The sequence below is a fragment of the Phaseolus vulgaris genome, chromosome 1 (genome assembly GCF_000499845.2).
Source record: "Phaseolus vulgaris cultivar G19833 chromosome 1, P. vulgaris v2.0, whole genome shotgun sequence".
Classification (NCBI taxonomy): domain Eukaryota; kingdom Viridiplantae; phylum Streptophyta; class Magnoliopsida; order Fabales; family Fabaceae; genus Phaseolus; species Phaseolus vulgaris.
This window is the reverse complement of record NC_023759.2, coordinates 41,836,613-41,856,462: the sequence shown is the minus strand read 5'-3', so window position 1 is coordinate 41,856,462 and position 19,850 is coordinate 41,836,613. Positions and strand designations below refer to the sequence as shown.

The window sequence follows — 19,850 nt, the reverse complement described above, 5'->3', positions numbered from 1 at the left end:
TATTTATTTTCTTTACATCAGGTTATGTATTTAGTAAATATGATTAGCAAACACAACCAACAAAGTGGAACGAAATAATAAGGCTCACATGCAGGCCATTTAATGAGTGCTATTGAAGTTAATACTTGTAATTATGAATGACTAAAACTAGTTGTCAATTATCCAACTGTACAAAGTACTGGTATACTACTTTCGAGTTTTCACCCCAAACTTTGAATTACTAAGCAATTCAAAATACTATTTCTATGTTTGTTTTTCAAGCTTGCATGTTACATTTGCCACTAAAATTATATGCAGACAATGATTTTTGTCTACAATTTCACATATCCTTAAAAGGCCATGTATATTATACTATAATGTCGATTAATTCACACTGTTTTATGTAAATTTTACATCATTGGTAAAATTTGTACACTCAAAATCAACTGGTGTATTAATGTGTTGGACAAGAATGATCACCTAGCTATAGTCACTGTGTGTCCCACACTCCATTTCACGCCTATATGTATTTTCTTCACTCAGTTTCCTTTTTCACAGAATTCATCCATCCCTCTCTGTCAAATGGCCAAGTGTCTGGCACTCTCACTGATCATATTAGGCCTCTTCATTGGTCTGGTGAGTCCAGAATGGAACATACTGAACCTATGGGGAAAAAGGGTTGAGGAAGTGAGTCCAGAATGGAATATACTGAACCAAAGATGGGGGGAGAAAGTGGTTGGAGACAACTTGAAGAGCTACTGTGAGAGTTGGAGGATAAATGTTGAACTAAACAACATTAGGGGGTTCAGAGTTGTTCCTCAAGAATGTGTGCAACACGTGAAGAAGTACATGACTTCATCTCAGTACAAAGCTGACTCTCTGAGGGCAGTGGAAGAGATTAGGCTCTATCTCAGTGGGTACTGCACTTTGAAAGGTGATGGCAAAGATTCCTGGATTTTTGATATTGACGACACCCTTTTGTCCACAATTCCTTATTATAAGAAGCATGGTTTTGGGTAAGTGCCTAATACTACTAAGCCTTTTGTTTTTATTATATATATATATAGTGCACACACATGTAATTAACTTTTGGTGTTACTCTAATCTAGTATAATCATGGGAACCGTTCAGATTTCAAGCATTAACTAGTTTACAGTAGACATGATGATTATGACACCATGTCGAGTAGATTCAGTTGCTGCTATTTTTGTCCAAGTGGTGCAAAACTAGTTCATGTCATTAATGGTGAAGATGTTGTGGAATCAATTCATTTTTGTTGGTTCAATTTGTTTATATTTGCTGTGTCTTTTACCAAGGAAGTGCAATCTGTGATGCGTCATATAGTGACGTGTGTAAGTCACTCCACATTGTTTTATTTCCACTGACGAAAGTTCCCAAAGTTGTTAGAATAATTTAGCCAAAATTCTTTGTGAAGATTATTCAAAGAAAGAAAGGTGAATTAGGTCACTAAGCTAATCTGATGTAGCCAGGATAACAAATCTCCTTTCATTTGAATCTAAAAAGTGTAAAGAATTGGTATTTAATTTTGAAATACTTGAAATCAAGAGTTGCACATAACTTGTTTGTGTTTGTTCTGTAACGAAAGCAATATGGACAAATTTCTTTTGATGTTGTTGATTATGAAATTTGTTGTTGATTATTAACATTAAAATACACCAGGGGAGAAAAGTTGAATGCAACATCTTTAGAAGCATGGATGAAGCAAAGCAAGGCACCAGCTCTTGATCACACATTGGAGCTCTTCCATGAAATAAAGAACAAAGGCTTCAAAATCTTTCTGGTTTCTTCAAGAAAGGAAATCCTTAGATCTGCAACAGTAGACAACCTAGTCAATGTTGGGTACCATGGTTGGGCTACTCTTAAATTGAGGTAATCAATTCAATGTTAACGGTTTCTGTCAGAAATTGAGCACTTAGTTATGGGACCCTAATGTCCTACAGTAAGAAATTTAGCACAGTATCCCTAACAAAATTGAATAACTTGGCAGGGGTTTTGATGATGAATTGATGGAAGTAAAAAGATACAATTCTAAGGTGAGACAAGAATTGGTTGATGAAGGTCATCGTATATGGGGCATTGTTGGAGATCAATGGAGCACTTTTGATGGACTTCCTATCCCAAACAGAACATTCAAACTACCCAATTCCATTTACTATAAAGCATAAATTTCTCAATCTCCATCATATATATATATATATAAAACTTTTACCTTTATCACCATTACCACAAGCTTTTGTCCCTTCATCTATGTCAAAGGTTTATCACAATGGAAATCTTCTTACTCCATTGTAAAAAAACATGTGGAAAAAGGGAAAAGGCTATTTATTAAAAAAGGGTCATGCTAGCTTTACTTCTTCTTTGCCAAACAAAGAATCATGGCTATGCTCTATTTTTCTACTTTTCTTCCTCACTAGGACTAGATGCAATGTAAAATATATAAAAGCAATTTTCAAAGTGTTGATGACATGCTTTTCAATATGTTTTTGAATACCTAATATTTATGGATTTATTGCTGACTAATTATTGCAACACAAATTGATCCATTAATTTTTTTAAAAATTAATTTATATTATTGTTAAATAGTTTTTAAATTTGTATCTAATTAGTGACCAATATTTAACTACCAATTATTTAAATAATTAGATTTATAAACAAAGATTGTGTTTAGTATCTGGTCTCTAATTTAGTCACTACAACAACTAATTATTTTTAGTCTATAAAATTAGTCTCTATTTCATGATTTTCTTGTAATGTATAAATAATACATTAGGAAAAAATAATTATGGAAAACAAAATAAAAAATATATTTAAAAAATTGAGTTTGAAAAAAATTAGACAAAAATATAATTCTAAGAAGCCTAATCCAAAAAAATATTTCATAAATATAAATCTATAAATATATTATAGAATACTAAATTCGAAATATATTTTGACTTGCATTCTCCACTCCTATTAAGAAGCTAAAAAAGAGATTTTCGTCAATTTCATATAATGTTAAGGTGCATGATAAAATTTTTTGGCAAAAGTTCTTGTTTTATAGGTATACACTCTTATTGTCCAAATATAATTTATAAGAAAAAAAAGGTGTAGGGTCTTAATGATGACAGTAGATAATCCCATTATTATTATTATATTCACACATCTCACTTTTCTTCCATTTCATTTTTTATCTTTAGTTTTGCAAATTAAACTATTTATTTGGTTTGTTCTTTTTTTAAGTTTCATTTATATCCAGAAAATAATATATTTCATTTTCACTCGTGCATAAAAGTTAAGTTTTGATCTTCTTTGGTAGTATCACATAATTTTTGTTGGTGATATAATTTTGTTATACAAACTTAAGTTCTAATTTTTTCATGAATAAATTTAAGTATTTTAATTGAATTTCTAGTTGTTATCTTTTTTAGTGATGTATTAGAAAATATAATTTTTTTATTAATATAAAATGATATTATGATTATTTAATAATTGAGTTTTATTGATTTAATTAAAAACATGGTTTATATAATCATTATTGTCACATGCACTTTTTGATAGTTTTGATTGATTGCATTAAAATAAGAAATATAAGAAAATATAATAAAAATCATCATATCGTTATTGTATTAATTACAAAATTTCATAATTTTTAGCATTTAAAGACATGATGAGACAAAACAACAACTACATGTCGAGTTAAGAAACTAAACAACAAAAACTCAATTAAAAAATATAAATATTTTATATGTTTAATAAAAATAATTAATAAATACTTAATTAGAAATACTAAATTTTATAATAAAAATAAAAATTTAATTAAATCTAAAAACTTTTTAGCGGTGAAATTTGTTATTTTTTTTCTATCTGAGTCTTTATTTCTCATAACATTATTTATTACCTCTTTCCACTTTCTCTGCCTTTCTTATTTTATGCCCTACAAAATAACATTTTGCAAGTGTTATATATTTTCAACAATTCTTTTTTGAAGAATATATTTTCAGCAATTAACACTTTAATAAAAATAAAAATAAAAACAAATTAAATCCTTGCATGAATTTTGTGTCAAAACTACAACATTATTTAAAAATTAACATCACATCCAACATTCTAACAAATTTTTTTTTCCATTTCATCATGTTCGAAGAAAACTGTTTTATCTATTTTAAAAAATAACTTTTAGATAGTTCTTTTCGAAATATTTCTGGAATATATTTTTCAGAACACATTTTATTAATTTTGGATTTGTCAATTCAGAAATAAAAAAAAAATATTTAGGAAAGAATATTCTGAAAGGATTTTTTGTCTTCAAGATTTCCTATTTTGAAAATACTTACGACAACCTTATTTTGGAATCACATAAAACACTCTTTACTTACGATAACCTTATTTTGGAATTACATAAAACTGTGAAAAAGTAATTTTGGAATCACATAAAACTGTGAAAAAGTAATTTTGATATTTTAAAGAATGTAGGGGTGCAGGAATAAACTTCCTAAATTTTTTTACAAGTTTTACTATACTCTTAAAGTGTTGCACTTTTATAAGCTTTTATTAGCACTTCAATTATTTATAATTTTAAAATTAATTTAATTATTATATTTAAATATTAATTTAATGTGATTATAATTACATGAAAAAAATAATTGTGATAGAAACTAGTATTAATTCAATGGGATTGTAATTAAATGAAAAGTAATATTATAAACAATTAAACTAAATGTTACAATTAATTTTTATTTTAATATTATTAAGTAATATTTTGCATGAATGAAAAATATAACTTTTTCTATTGATTATGATTCTTAATTGTTTTTATAATGACACATTTGAATAATTATTCTTTCTAAAATTGGTAGTCCATGTACATATAGTTTCCATATTAAAAATAGTTTTTATTACTAAGATTCATAATCTTACATAAGTCTTAACTTTAATAATCGCTATTATCATATTTAACAGAATTTTTCACAATATATTAGTCTTAATTTAAAAATTTTACTAAGACCTTTGCATATAAGAGAAACTCAATTTGATTCCAATTTAAAAAGTACACACATAAAACATAAAAACTAAACGTTTTTATTTTTATATAATTGTTGCACTAAAAAAAAACATGAAATAAAAATTAATTTTAGATAAAAAATAATTAATTATTATAATAATTAAATTAGAAACTATAAATAAAAATTGGTTCTAAATTAGTTTTTATTATTGTTAAATGGTTTATAAACTGATATCTAATTAGCAATCAATGTTTTAACTACAAAGATTTTAGCTAATTAGATACTAATTTAAAAACCGTTTAACGATAATATAAACTAATTTAGAACAAAAAAATTTAATCCGGAAAATGGTCTCTAATTTAGTTACTATAACAACTAATTATTGTTGGTCACTAAAAATTAGTTTCTACTTCATGATTTTATTTTCTTGTAGTGTTGTCATATGTATCGTTTAAAAAAAAATTATATTTATTAAAAAATTATATAATTTTATGATTAAAATCTAGAATTAAAACATATTAAGTATACCAGCATTAAATAAACTTCAAATAACCCAATTTAAATAATAAAATTTAATTATTTTTAATGTGTAACTTTTAAATCAATACAACTTTATAAGACAAAAATTAATTTTATTAGTTTATATTAGTTAAAAAAAATTTAAAACTAAATTTAATATTTTAAAATTTGTTCCATATATTTATTATAATTTAATTATAAATTGTTTTAATTAATTTTTATAATTAATATATACCTTAAAAAGTATCTTTTATTCTTTTTAAAAACTTAAATATACTTTTTTTAGCCCATAAATTTTAATTTTTTCAACAAGTATTTTTACATTAATCTTTATAAAATAAGTAAATTTTAATTTTTATCTTTATTAAATATTTTTCCATGGTTTAATTCCTTTAAAATCTAATATATTTATTTTTACTTTTAAACTTTATTTGAAGATAGATGAATCAATATGTACCCATCACATGATGTTTTTTTATTAAGACTAGTCATTTGGATAAACCCTAAACTTTTGATTGTGCACCGTGCTTTTTAAAATATGAATAGTTTTTTTATATTATAATTTATTGGTATTTTATTAAATAAACCTTCTTATACTTAACTTGAGACTAAAGAGGTATTTTATTAAATAAACCTTCTTATACTTAACTTGAGACTAAAGAGGTATTGTTATCTTATTTAAAAGAGAATATAACTTATAAAAAAGTTCATTAACAAATGAATTCAATAAAATTATTTAGAATCTTAAAAAAAAGTAAAAGGATATTTTTTTTTTACTTGAAATAAATTAAAATAAATAAATAAATAATATTAGTTAAGATTTAAAATAATTTTTTTTAAAGAAAACTATTTAGGATTATATCTCTTTGTAGTAGTTAAAAATTAGAAGATAATCAACCATTAACTAGAACTTATAAATACACTAGCCATAATAAACACAAACAAAACAAAAATACTATGGTTGGAGATTATTTAAACTTTTGGATCAGAACAACACTCAATATAATAAATTAGTTTTAATAAGAACTTAATTAAAAATATTCAATTTATAAGTCACATAAAAAAAATTATGTTTCTTTTTTATTTTTTTATTTGAAAACAATTAAACAATTGACACAAAAGATTAGGGATGTCTTGAACACAAAATCAAACATAAACACTCAATTTAAAAATATAAATTTTTGAATATTTAGTAAAACAATTTTTTAATAAAGATTCAATTAAAAATTCACAACTTTATCATCAAATTAAAACTTAACTAATTTGAAGAACTTAAACATTTAAAAAATTATAAAAATGGATATTATTTTAAATGATTACATCATCTTTTCACAAAACATATATACATGATACTAAGAATTAAAATTAAAATTTTTACCTTTTGTGAGAACTAAGACTAAAGAAATTTATTACCAAAAACTAAAGTCTAAATTTGCTATATTTTTTATGAAAATAAAATATATATTAAATATTTTTTTTAATTTGAATCTTCCAAAAAGAGGTATAGAGAATTCCAAGCATGATAATTTCAAAATGCACAAATTAAACAGGTGTTATTATATTTTATTTTAAGATCTTAATATAACTTAGCAATAGTAAAAAATATTATATTTTAAAAATGATTTTTTGACATTGAAAAGCAATTGTGAATTTAATTTTGGCTTTTGAGGAAAATGAAAGAACATTTTGGTAATCATACGGTGGAAACCAAATGAACCTCACGTGTGGACCGTTAGATATTTTTGTTGGCTTCCATCATGAGCATGATCGCAGACAAGGTCCTACGTTAGAATCAGACATTATTACGTTGTGGAATGTACATTACATGGTACTACCACACCACCAATTAATCACCGAGAATCACTTCACGCGCCACGCTGGCGCGTACAATTGGTTCCGGCTATTCCTCCAAAAGGGAGCCAAAGCCAAAGCACATTCGTTCGTCACCGTTCACTCTCGCCAGCACCCAACCTTCTCCTTGCCGGTGACGGAATTTAAAGCACCCGCCCTAGTCTGCGTCAAATTTTCCAGCTTCACGTGACCCCTTTTCGGGTAACCGATTTCGTGAATTTTCCTTCTTCTTCTTCTTCTTCTGTTATTTGCTGAAATACCCTTTGCTTCAATCCCCCGTTTTTCGGTGATTGTTTGGCCCAATTCACGTTGGGTGGCTTCAATTCCTTTCTTTGTGTTATTGGTTCTACCCGTTAGCGTTGGTAGGAACTCTGTTCCTAATTTACCCAAATTTTCATGTTAATTCTATAGGTTGTGAGTTTGCATGCGTCTTGCTATGCATATCTTGTGAAGATTTGTTTGTGGAGTGTGAATTGCGTCCTAAGGGGTATTTTTTTTTGCTGGATTATTTGCTGTGGATATTTTTTATCATCAGTTTTTCCATTTTTTTATTATTTTTCATAAAGGAGCCTACAGTGGTGGCTTGCATATTGGGTTGATTTATCTTTGTTGTTTTTTTGAGCATGTTTAGCACTTTGGAGTTGGAACTGTGTGAAAACAGTTGGGAAGAAACTGAAAATTGGTAGAGTCTGGGATACGGAGAGAACTTTTTGTTACTTATCGTTTGTCTATCATGAATAATACATAATGCAACAGTGAAACTTGATGTTTGCAGTTTATGTGGGAGAGAACATGTATTTTCTCGTTATCCTTGTGCAACTTTTGTGTGTCTGCTTAAGCTCGTCATTCTTGATGTGTGAACTTTTGTTTGGCCAGTAAACTAAACTTTTACTAAGCAGCATCGATGGTGAAGTTGATAGTCAACCTAGATGTTCTCACTTATACATACATTGTGATGACAGTAACGCATTTTTTTAATGTCAAGGGGAACTGAAAAAATCTTTATTTTTGTCTCTTGCTTCATCTTCTATTCTTTAGGACAGTGTATTACAAAGCCACCCTTTAAGGATCGTCCAGCATGCTCCTAAAATTTTTACTCAACCCCCTTTCTTTTTCATTTCATACTGGGATATTTCGTGTCTGATTTTTATTGCACCATTTAGCAGCTTTTGTGCCAAATAGAAGTGTACCAAAGCATATTTTGTAGTTATAATTTAGACAGTTGTATCTCCCATAGAAGTGTACCAACTTTACTTTATATATCATGCATTACCAATCATTTTTGTAAGAAAGACGTAGCTCCCTATTTTTATATTGGAACCATTCACACAGTATCCTTAAAAAAATATCAAAGCAAGGGAATTGCGAAGGAGATAGGTGTTATTTTCCAATCAAGAAGGTTGTTAGTGTAATTAACAGTAACTTCCAGAAAGCTAGTTTTCGTATATCAGATATATTAAAATCCAAGGCATTGGATACTTACCTTATACTCAATTTCAAGGTTTGTGATTAAAAGTTATGATGGTTTAAGGTTTTTAAATTGTTCATATGTTCCTTCTATCATGTTTAGATTTTTGTTTATGATTACACAATGTTTTTAGTTGTCTTACATTCATTACGATATTATATAATCTAAAGAAACAATTTTCTCACAAGTTTTTTGCTTTAATTTTGGTTAACTGATGCTAAAGTCTTTTTTTTTATCTTTATTTCATGTTGTGAAGATTGATGACAACTTGTCTGGTTTGGGCATCAAGAACAAAAAGCAACCTTTGTAGAATTTTTCTGGTAAGCATTACCATCCATGGGAAATGTAAAGTCTAAAAGCTTTTAGCAGTTTGACTAGATAGCTGACACTTTTATCCTTTCAATTAACAATTTAGGAAAATTATGGAAGCACGTCCTACTTTCTCTATTGAAAGATCAAATGCTAAGCAACATAATAACATGGGGATGTCTGAAGCATTTTCTTCATCGTTGCCTGTCCTTCCAATGCCTCGAGAAGGGACATGCCCCAAATTATCTGATTCTCAGCCAGCATTTATGGAAAAAGGGCTTAAACCAAAACCTTTTACTCATTCGAATCATTTAACTACCAGTGGAGCTGTCGGGCATATGTTTTCATCTTCTCCTGGATATTCAACTGACCTTCATCACTCATCCTTTTCATCTCATGAAAAGGACCCTAGAAATACTCCTTTTATTTCACAGTCATTGAGTAACATGGCTTCACTGCCCTTATCTTATTCTTCAAATAGTGAACCAATAGCTTCTACAACCTCAACACCTTATTCCAATGGAAACAGTGTTTCCTGGCATACAGATTCCCTGCCTAGCTTTCTTGATTTCCCTGCCAATACCTCAATTGATAATAGTCAAGTAGAAAGCAGTGCCTGCAATATTATGGCAACTGAAGAGTATTCTAAGAGAAATGATTGGCAGGAGTGGGCTGACCAGTTAATCAGTGATGATGATCCGTTGACTTCTAATTGGAATGAGCTTCTTGCTGACAACATTCCAGATCTCGAACCAAAGGTTAAATTTTTAATTTCTCAAACCAACATTAGCTTGCAGGATATACTTATTAGCAATTTATTCAAGGAACGTGTTAGAAACTCATTTTGTTTCGTAAGGCATTGTACCAGGCCTCAAATTCATCTTCACAACTTCCAATAGGACACCAATCTCAAAGCCATCAACAACTTAATGTTTCATCTGGAGAAAATCGTATTGGTGTTGCCCCATCTTCGTCAGCAAATTCGGTGCCTTCCAAGCCACGAATGCGCTGGACACCTGAGCTTCATGAGGCATTTGTAGAGGCTGTCAACCAACTTGGTGGGAGTGAAAGTATGTCCATCTTCTTTGTCTCTTTTCAGAAAAAGTCCTTAGTTTCTTAAACTTCTGCCTCCATATTTTTTTCCCAATTTCTGTTAACAGGAGCTACCCCTAAAGGTGTGCTGAAGCTTATGAAAGTTGAAGGACTAACTATATACCATGTTAAAAGCCACTTACAGGTGTATACCACTTGCTTTGTCTTCCTATTTTGTTTCCTTGCATGTTTTTGGTGAAACATATTGCTTCATGAAATGCAGAAATATAGGACAGCTAGATATAGACCCGAGTCATCTGAAGGTACACAAGATATTCTTTGGATATATACCATCTCTATACTGTATAGCTAATGTTTTGCACGTTAGGGTGAGGAGATCATTGGCTATTAATAACACTTTGATGTATGAACTTTCTGCAAAAGCTTTTACCTAGACGATGATTCTCATCGAATTTCATATTAATAGGAAGCTAGTTTGCTGTATATAAAAAATAATTGGAGTTTTACACAAAATATGCTTTTCAAACAAAGTAACACTTTATATAAGGAGTTATTGAATGGTGCAAGTGAAATCTTACATTCTTGCCAGTGGATCTTAATCCCTTTGTGAAAAATATTTCGATTGTATGTTTTTGGCTCCTCCTTTTGATTATGGTATGACTTTTTTTTTCTTTTGTTTTTCCTCCTCATTGGCTACTTTATTATGAAACCATTTAATATGGTAGTTCCCATGGATTCTTTTCCTATATTCGGCTTAACTTAGTAGTGAAAATTCTAAATGTAGCATGTTTTAGAAGTGAGTGTTGCACACTTGTAAAAGGAAGACCGTGGAATTTTGAAATCTGGTGAAAATTAGGTTACCGCTTCCATATATGTGGAGTCACATTGAAGTACCTCTTGGTATGCACCGGAACATGTGTAAACACACTTTTTATTTTTGGTTTAGTAATGTATTTAGTCCTTAAAATTTTGGGTGAATCTGGTTATGATGCCTAAAATTTCTTTAAAAAATCAGTTAAAGTTCCTGAAATATTAAAAATGCAGTTTTAGTCTCTTAAATTTACTCTTTAAGGACTAAAAAAGGTTTTGAAAAAATCGTTTGTCCCTCAAATGTAGTACTTGGGGACTAAAAATGCAATCTTTTAAAATTGAGAGACTTTTTTTTTTGTTTTAAATTAGGGGAACCAAAATGTTTTTCACATCAAATTTTAGTGATTAAAATATAATTAAGCCTGTTTTATGAATACCAAAGAGAATATAAGCGATTTTGAGCTTTCAAATTACTTCAAGTAACTGTAATATCTCTTATTTTAATTTTATGCTGAAATTTTATATATTGGAGAAATTATGAGACCTAACTCTATTTGACTGTTATTTGCCTGGTGCTATGCATTTGATGTCTTGAAGTAGCGGGTAGTAAATCTCTTGAAATCTAGAGCAATACACCTTCTCTTTGTGGTCCTATAATAATGCACAATTTGTTGATTACAATTCGCAGGAGCTGCAGAGAAAAAACTAAGTCCAATAGAAGAGATATCATCTCTAGATTTGAAAACGTAAGTAAACTATGTATTTCTATTTAAGTAACTTCTGTTATGTAGTTTTATATTTCATTTAAAATTGATACATCAAACTGTTCAGCAACACTTTGTTCTCTGATGAGACTTTACTAATACATATTTTCCGCATATGTTAAATATGTTGTATTCTTCAAATTTTAACGCTATGTCCAAATTTTAAGAAAACATGGCTTTTGGAACTTAAAATGTGTGCTTAAGCCTTAATTTTTCCATTTGTCATTGGTGTTAGTTACTTGTTCTGTTTGGCTGGAAAATTTTATATCCAATTATTTTAGATAGGTAGTAATTACATCCTAGAGATTGACACTAACACTCACAGCACTGGTATTCAACTTGCATGGGGTTTCATCCCTTTAAGCTTATTTCTTCATTAGGCGGTAATTATCCAAATCTTATCACTTAACTGGAGAAAAAAACACGTAAATAAACAAAAAACTAGGGAAAGGTTCAAGAGTGACAGTCTGCAGCGATGTTCTTTTTAGTGGGTTATGTAGGAATCAGGAAAGAACCTTTCAAGTGTTTTCAAGGACCCATCTAGGATTAGGGTTACGAGAGTATTAATATTTAATGACACTATGCAGAGTTTTTGCTCATATTTGACTCATGCACAGACATGAATACTAATTGTTACGATGATTTTACCACTGAACTGTTGACAGTGGTATTGAGATCACTGAAGCTCTGCGACTGCAGATGGAGGTTCAGAAGCGATTGCACGAACAGCTTGAGGTATGATCACTGATCTTCCAGGAATTTTCTTCTAATGTGTTCATTAAATTGTTAAAAGTATGGAAATGTGAGTCAAAGAGTAGTTTTGAAGCTGTACTTCTGTCACAGCATGAGTATCAAAGTTCATTATTTATAGCTTCATTGAAATATTGAGAATAAGCTTTCAGAACTTGCTAGCATTATGAACTTCAACTGGTGTTTGTGAGCTTGGTGAAAGGAATTGAAGAACGTAACTTGCCTAGAAAGAAAGGAGTTAATATGGTTTACTATTCCTCTCATGTTCGTGCTTTCGTTCATATTTTTGTGAGTACAGAGGTGTTTCAATAATATAGTCAATAGATTAGTTTCACATCACTGTAGATAATTGTTGTAACTCTTAAGTACATAAGAATTCATTAAGAAAGGAAATAGTAGAAAACAGGAGGATCCCGAATCTTCCAAAAGCTACTAAGGAATCAACAGCAAAGAGAGTGAGTAGAAAAAGCTGCTAAAAAAGAGCAACCCTGCCCCTTTGCAAGTACGATTTCGAATAATACTTAAAAAAAACTTAAGGGAAATCTGCTAAGAGGCTAGGAAAGTGTTTCCCATAAAAGTTTTGGAGGAAGATAAATATTGCCAAAATTTATGGAATTAATATCTTAACAGAATACGCTAGTTCTTTTGAAAAGAGGACACTTTTCTACTCCCAAAACCTTCATTACCTCCTAGCTCTTTTGAAAAGAGGCCACTTTTCTACTCCCAAAACCTTCATAATCTGCAGATCAGGCACACTTTCATTAATTTCTGAACTGCCCATCTGGCGTGGGCAAGCATCACCTAGTTGCTAATGAGGGGGAGAATCGAACACTTGAATACTTCATCAAGCTTCTCATACTATTTGATGTTCAACTTAGACACCCTCATAATACGTTAGCCCTTATCAAAACACTACCCCCTGAAAGCTGATGTTTTGGTGACTTTCATTCTTTGAAACTTTAGTCGGTAACACTCCAAACTTTTTGTAGGTTGTTTTTCCAGAGATACTGACAACCAGCTCTGATACCAGATAATCAAAATTGTATCAGAAACACAGAAAGAAAACTGTCTTTACTAGAGATTCCCAATTTACTGAAAATATTAGACACTGCAGAACATAGAGAGTATTTACAACAGCAATACCCAAAGGCCCCAACTCTTCTCTATTGAAAAGACGAAATCCCTCTCTATCCATCTTCTAACTTATATACAGCGATTGGTCTACTAACATAAACCCACAGTCAATGGGCCTAATCAAGTTGCATGCCTGTCAACATAACTCCTTGTAATGACTAGACTAACATAACTAACTACTATTGGTGATTAGCTATCTAACACCAACTGGCTTACAGCCACAAACCAGTTGCCATGCTACCTCACAAAACGGAAAGAGGTGAGAACTTTTTGTTTTTTTTCTTGGAAGCCTAAAAGTAATTTCTATTATATTATTTGGCTCATAGGTTATGCCTAATAGAATTTGGGGTATGGGACTTTTGTTTTAATATTATTTTTCCCATGGTATGATCTTGATACACTTCTCTCTTATTTTGTTTGTTAGATTCAAAGAAATCTACAGTTGCGAATAGAGGAACAAGGAAGGTACCTCCAGATGATGTTTGAGAAACAGTGCAAATCTGGCATTGAAACATTTAAGGCATCATCGTCTGCTGTTGAGAGTCCATCTGGAGTTTCTTCTGATGCCATCAAAGATTCTGCGGCCAAAACTGAATCCGAAACAGTCAAAGTGGACCTTTGCGAGTCAGGACCAGATCAAGCCAATGGCAGTACCAAAGTTGAGGAAAGCTCATCGAAAGTGGATGAGAAGCAGGATCCTCCGGAATGTAAAGCTTCTGAGAATCCTAAGCAACATGCTAGTGAAGATAGTTCTAAAGCCCCAAAGCGTCCAAGGACTGAGGATTAAGCCATATGATCTACTGAATCAGCATTGAACTGGCAAGACGATACTGATTCATTCAATATTTTTATTTAGTAAGGAAGACTTGTTAGATTGATGTCTAGAGGTCCATAACTTGGAGTCCCCCCTGTCCTGTTGTGTTCAATGAGGACTTGCATGTCTATCTGTCATTTTGTTACATACAAAAATGATGAGTCAAATTTTTGATCATGACGTTCTTCGGACTTCTTATTTAGCATCCTGGTTAGGATGAGATTCTAGTGTACAGTATAGATAATGGCTACATCTCAGATCATAAGAGAGGAATGAATTAGGACAGCATCCGAACTCCTACATCAACTGTTTATTTTAAGCTATTTGAAGGGATAAATTATGCTTTCAATCATTGTAAAATAGGGAAGTTAATAAAACAAAAAAAAAATCGTATTAATTTAGATCCTATATAGTCTAAATATAATATTATAGTCCTATCAACGATTGAGGATGGAAACGTAATGCGGGAAATAGATTCCCTCGTCACCGCTATGCTTCGCAACTTCGTCTTTGCTGTTGCCATCGTCAACGTCTAGCTGAAGTGCTGTAATTTCTCGTGGGAGATGCAGTGTGTTAGCCATGTTATCGTCGTTAATGACGAAAAGCATAAAAATATATTCACCTTTTAGAGAGACTATACTGATCCAATTTCTTTTAGGATGGTGGGAATTGTGGCTGGAATCTCTGATGAACATATTTCTTCGTCTTCCTCAAAGGTTTAACTAGAAGCCTACAATGAACTTCTACAATATTAGTACTCAGGATAATACATACAGCTCCCATTTTCTATATCTGGTCCTGTTTAAAGTTAATAGCTATATAGAGTTAATTTATTTTAAATGAAACTTGTTTCGTGAAAAAGATGCCATCTTGATGCATTCAACACTACCAGAATCAAAGTGTGCTCTTTTTTAAACAAATAAAAACATATACACAACCAAATTTGCTTCATCTGCTCCGATCATATATCTCTAAAATCGATTACAAATATTTTTGTGCGGAAAGTATGAAGAAAACAGACATCCACAGTGATAGTCCTACATGACACTATTTCGGTAACCCTCTAAGCTTGTTCATGGTTATGATGCCAAATGGCTGGGAAAGATATGCCTGAGTAGTAGCCGATAGCTCTTGTGCCACAGCACGCATGATGGGTCTGGACTCTGGAGCAGCATGTGTGCATGCCAAAGCTATAGTCATTGTGAACACTACTGCTTCTGCTAATTGGCCTGTTGGAGGTGGAAGCCTTTGGTCTAGCACCTCCTTCAATTCCACCTGTGGTTCTTCCTCCATTGATGACAAATAGTTCTTTGAAGACAGTGTGCTCAAGAGTTCTCCAGGATGCTTTCCCATCATTATCTCCATCACCACCACCCCAAAACTATACACGTCGCACTTCTCAGTAACTCTCATAGTTTGTGCTAGCTCTGCATATTTCAACTTTTCTCATTGTTAATCACACCCTTTAATTTATATGACACAAGAGTATATTCGGACATTGACTAAAAAATTATATATACACAAAATATATTAAGAAACATTTAATACACGTTTTTAAATTGTTAGAAACATTTAACAGGACTTTTTAAAGACTGCTTAGCATGATGCAAACTATATAGTATACATAGTAGAATTTAAATTGATTGGATGATGTACCTGGAGCCATGTAGCCATAGGATCCAGCAACTGAGGTCCAAGTTGAAGTGTCCGAGCTTAGCAGTTTTGCTGTGCCAAAATCTGCAAGACGAGGTTCTAAGTCGGAGTCTAGTAATATGTTATTCAGTGTAACATCCCGGTGCAAGATTGGTGGGGAGCAATCAGTGTGCAGGTATGAAATTGCATGTGCTATTCCTTGCACAATTTTTAGCCTTGTGCCCCACATTAGCTCCATATTTTCTTCCTCTCTATATAGCACTTTTGCCAAACTTCCTCTGTCTACATATTCATAAACCAAGAACATTTGTCCCCTGCAAGAACAGAACCCATAAAGCTTTATTATATTGCGGTGCCTCACTCCTGTAAGTGATTTTATCTCATTCAAAAAGCTCTGGCGCTTCATTGCTGGAATGTCTTCAGAGTCTGATACGTTGAGCCTCTTCACAGCAACAACTTGACCTGTGAGTAATTGTGCTCTATAAACACTTCCAAATCCTCCTTTTCCAATGCAGTACTTGTCATTGAAGTCATCGGTGGCCTTAACGAGATCAGAAAACGTGAATTTTCCATCTCTTCCCCACACCACGCTAATAGGCTGGTCACTTTTTTCAACTCTTTTGGACTCTTCATCAAGGTGTTTTTTGTCATGCCTTCGACCAAGTATTACTCCAACACTAATTATCACCATAAATAAGGCACAAACTGGTATGATAACACCAAGAAGAACCTTATTCTTTACTCCTCCGGATTTGTCTGGGGAAAATGATTTGGGGCAAGTTAATCCTTTTATGTCACCACACAAACCTGAGTTCCCAGCATAGGCTTCCGCAGTCGCTGTCTGGAAAACACGACCAGTGGGGATTGAACCACTCAATTTGTTGTAAGAAAAATCAACAGATTGAAGGCTGAGCATGGTTGAAAAAGATTGTGGGATTGTCCCTGATAGATGGTTGTGTGACACATTGAGAATCTCCAATGTGGTTAACTTTCCAAGGTTTTGGGGAAGAGGCCCAGATAGAGAGTTGCTGCTGATGTCCAACATGATTTGCAGTGAGAACAGTTTGCCAAGTTCATTTGGTATCTCCCCAGATAGACTGTTATGACTTAAATTCAGGCTCAGTAAGCGATCACAATCACCAAGCTCTTTAGGAATGCTTCCACTGAAGTTGTTATTTGATAAATCAAGAAAATTTAGCTGAGCCAATCTCCCGTAACTCTTTGGGATTTCTCCCGATAAATGGTTACTGCTCAGATTGAACGTGAAAAGCAGGCTTAGATTTCCGACTTCAGGTGGGATACTACCAGTGAAATCATTGGAATGAAGGCTTAGATACCTTAATTGACTCAACTTACTTAGCGCAGAAGGAATTTTTCCAGAAAGTTTGTTGCTTCCCATATCCATACTGGTTAAGTTGGCACACTCACCCCACTCCGGGGAGAGCTCACCAACAAGTTGATTTCTAGTAAGTGAGATAAAAATAAGAATTGGGAGAACCCCAAATGCATCTGTGATATTTCCAGTGAGCTGGTTATCATCAAGCCGAACTCTAGTAAGCGATGAACAATTTCTCAATGACTTTGGCAGTGGCCCCGAAAAGCTGTTGTTATTGACTGCCAAAATAGTTAGATTGCCCCCACTGCATATGTCAGGAGGCAGTTCTCCCGAAAAACTGTTGTTTGAAAGGTAGACATGAGCCAAAGAAGGATTACTCTTTCCAAATTCTCTAGGAATGCTGCCAGTGAAGTTATTGCTGAACACAGAAAAATTACTTAAAGCAGTTAGTTGAGCAATGGTTTCTGGCAACTCCCCATACAAGTTATTGTTATTGACATCAAAGATTTGCAGTGAGGTCAAGTTTCCAATATCAGTGGGAATGGTTCCAGAGAGCTGATTGAAGAAAAGATTCATGACTTGAATGTTTGTCAGACTCCAAAGAGTTGATGGAAGTGGGCCAGAGAATTGGTTTTGTGAAAGGTCTAACTCTGTCATTTCCTTCAGGTTTCCAATCTCTACTGGAATGGGACCTGAGAATTGATTACTGTACAGATAGAGGAAGTTAATTTTTTTCAACAGGCCAATATGTGTAGGAACCTTTCCTGTAAAGTTATTGTTTTGGAGTTGCAAGGAAATCAACTGCGTCCAGTTAGAGATGAGTGAAGGAGAAAGTTCACCAGAAAAGGAATTATCTGATATCCCCAATTCTGATATTCTAGAGAGACTAGCCAATGACAAGGGCAGAGGACCAGTCAAATCATTCACTGCTAAACTCAAGAAGGATAGATTTGTGCATAGGCCAAGCTCCGAAGGGATTGTAGAGTTAAAATAATTTTTACCAAGATCAAGATGCCATAGCTCCGTGAGTTGGCCTATGGAAGAAGGAATTTTACCATGGGCAGAAATGTTATACAGTTCAAGAATTTGAAGCCCAGATATCAATCCTATCTCAGTGGGAACAAGACCATTAAACATGTTATTACCTATACGAAGTTCTTTGAGATTAGAAAGCATGGACATGTTGGGTGACAATTTTCCTTCGAACCCACAGTTGGTGAGGTTGAGGTATTCTAGCTTGCCCAAATTGCTATACAAGGATTCTGGTATAGTGCCATTCCAACCATTCTGAGAGATGTCAAGGTATGTCAAGTTATGGCACTTGAGTATGAAACTTGGGAATTCACCAGTCAATGATGGATTTAGATGTAAAGCAAGGCGTGTCAAGGAAGGCAAGCATGAATATGGGGACCAGTCAGGAGGAGTTATAAAGTAATTTGAACCAAGGTCCATGTACCATACCTTAGGGAGATTCATGATCTGATAAGGAATGATGCCATTAAGATTGTTGTTGTAAAGACTGAGATATTGAAGCTCCATTAGCCAACCTAGCTCATCAGGCAGAGTGTGATCAAATAAGTTGTTCCCCAAGTCCAATAGTGTGAGCTTGGAGAGTTTGCCAATTGTGGATGGTATTGACCCCTCAAAATTGTTGGCATTGAGGTTGAGTTGGGTGAGGTTAGGGAGGGAAGCAAAATCCAAAGCAGAGAGAGTCCCAGTGAGATTGGCACCAGACAAGTTTATCTCTGAGACTGTTGTGTTGGTGTTGTCACAAACAATGGCATCCCAAATGCAAAGGTTGGGAAGGTTGGTGAGGGACCATGAGTTTAGAGAAGGAGGAAGAGGTGGGGATAGAGTGTTTTTCCATTTGACAAGGGCCTCTGCTTCTGCTCTTGGTGATGAAGCGATTCTCAATGGAAGCAAAAAAAGCATGAGTATATGAAAGACTAGAGCATGAACCTTTTGGAAAGTTGTCATGTCTAGCACTTGGCATGGCCTCTATGCAGATGTTTTACTCACTTATATAGCAGAATCCATTTCTTTTCAGGTTTAGGAATCGTCAAACATATTCTGAAACATGAATTCAATCTAGAAATGAATGAGCTAGTTTCTGTTCATAAAAGGCACATCCTATAAATGCAACAAATATAAAGAAAACATAAAAAACTACATGGTGGATGTGGTCCATGCTATGTGGTTTGTGTTGATTGATTATAGCTGCATTGCTTGTTTTTAAAACAAAAAAAATGTATTGCAATTTGTTTGACTTAAGCATTAACCTTATTATTATTTTAAGAAGCACAAATGGATTTATATTTTGTATCTACAGTGTATTCACATTTCACAGGTTCCATCCTAAAAGGAATGACAGTGTTTGCCGCACTTACAAAAGCTTCCACATGGACAG

The 19,850-nt window shown here is 32.6% G+C and overlaps 3 protein-coding genes across 4 annotated transcripts; 2 read left to right on the top strand and 1 right to left on the bottom strand.

Annotated features, from left to right (window-relative positions):
* Nucleotides 1–483: 483 nt before the first annotated feature.
* On the top strand, nucleotides 484–2,478 carry LOC137814316 (acid phosphatase 1). The gene is made up of 3 exons (XM_068616986.1): nucleotides 484–995; nucleotides 1,660–1,869; nucleotides 1,988–2,478. Exons 1-3 carry the CDS (start codon nucleotides 562–564, stop codon nucleotides 2,163–2,165), a joined length of 822 nt encoding a protein of 273 aa, XP_068473087.1. The 5' UTR covers nucleotides 484–561; the 3' UTR covers nucleotides 2,166–2,478.
* Nucleotides 2,479–7,270: 4,792 nt separating this feature from the next.
* Nucleotides 7,271–14,754, top strand: LOC137814319 (protein PHOSPHATE STARVATION RESPONSE 1-like). 2 transcript variants are annotated; one of them, XM_068616991.1, is made up of 9 exons: nucleotides 7,271–7,553; nucleotides 9,077–9,140; nucleotides 9,236–9,887; nucleotides 9,998–10,199; nucleotides 10,290–10,366; nucleotides 10,445–10,484; nucleotides 11,681–11,738; nucleotides 12,422–12,491; nucleotides 14,065–14,754. In XM_068616991.1, the coding sequence occupies exons 3-9, from the start codon at nucleotides 9,243–9,245 to the stop codon at nucleotides 14,425–14,427; spliced, it is 1,455 nt and encodes a 484-aa protein (XP_068473092.1). In that variant the 5' UTR covers nucleotides 7,271–7,553; nucleotides 9,077–9,140; nucleotides 9,236–9,242; the 3' UTR covers nucleotides 14,428–14,754. The 2 variants fall into 2 exon arrangements, with proteins under 2 accessions (XP_068473092.1, XP_068473091.1); XM_068616990.1 differs by having other exon boundaries at nucleotides 7,287–7,553; nucleotides 9,986–10,199.
* Nucleotides 14,755–15,396: 642 nt separating this feature from the next.
* Nucleotides 15,397–19,561, bottom strand: LOC137814318 (MDIS1-interacting receptor like kinase 2-like). The gene is made up of 2 exons (XM_068616989.1): nucleotides 16,111–19,561; nucleotides 15,397–15,881 (listed from the first exon to the last, which is right to left on the bottom strand). The coding sequence occupies exons 1-2, from the start codon at nucleotides 19,418–19,420 to the stop codon at nucleotides 15,502–15,504; spliced, it is 3,690 nt and encodes a 1,229-aa protein (XP_068473090.1). The 5' UTR covers nucleotides 19,421–19,561; the 3' UTR covers nucleotides 15,397–15,501.
* Between the last annotated feature and the right edge of the window lie 289 nt (nucleotides 19,562–19,850).

Excerpts from the sequence above, each read along its gene's own strand:
- LOC137814316 (XM_068616986.1), top strand. The coding sequence starts at position 562 with ATGGCCAAGTGTCTGGCACTCTCACTGATCATATTAGGCCTCTTCATT. Across the intron at positions 996-1,659 it reads TATAAGAAGCATGGTTTTGG|GGGAGAAAAGTTGAATGCAA; the intron begins GTAAGTGCCTAA and ends AAAATACACCAG. Across the intron at positions 1,870-1,987 it reads TGGGCTACTCTTAAATTGAG|GGGTTTTGATGATGAATTGA; the intron begins GTAATCAATTCA and ends ATAACTTGGCAG.
- LOC137814319 (XM_068616990.1), top strand. The coding sequence starts at position 9,243 with ATGGAAGCACGTCCTACTTTCTCTATTGAAAGATCAAATGCTAAGCAA. Across the intron at positions 10,200-10,289 it reads CCAACTTGGTGGGAGTGAAA|GAGCTACCCCTAAAGGTGTG; the intron begins GTATGTCCATCT and ends TTCTGTTAACAG. Across the intron at positions 12,492-14,064 it reads GATTGCACGAACAGCTTGAG|ATTCAAAGAAATCTACAGTT; the intron begins GTATGATCACTG and ends TTTGTTTGTTAG.
- LOC137814318 (XM_068616989.1), bottom strand. The coding sequence starts at position 19,420 with ATGACAACTTTCCAAAAGGTTCATGCTCTAGTCTTTCATATACTCATG. Across the intron at positions 15,882-16,110 it reads CTATGGCTACATGGCTCCAG|AGCTAGCACAAACTATGAGA; the intron begins GTACATCATCCA and ends TGAAATATGCAG.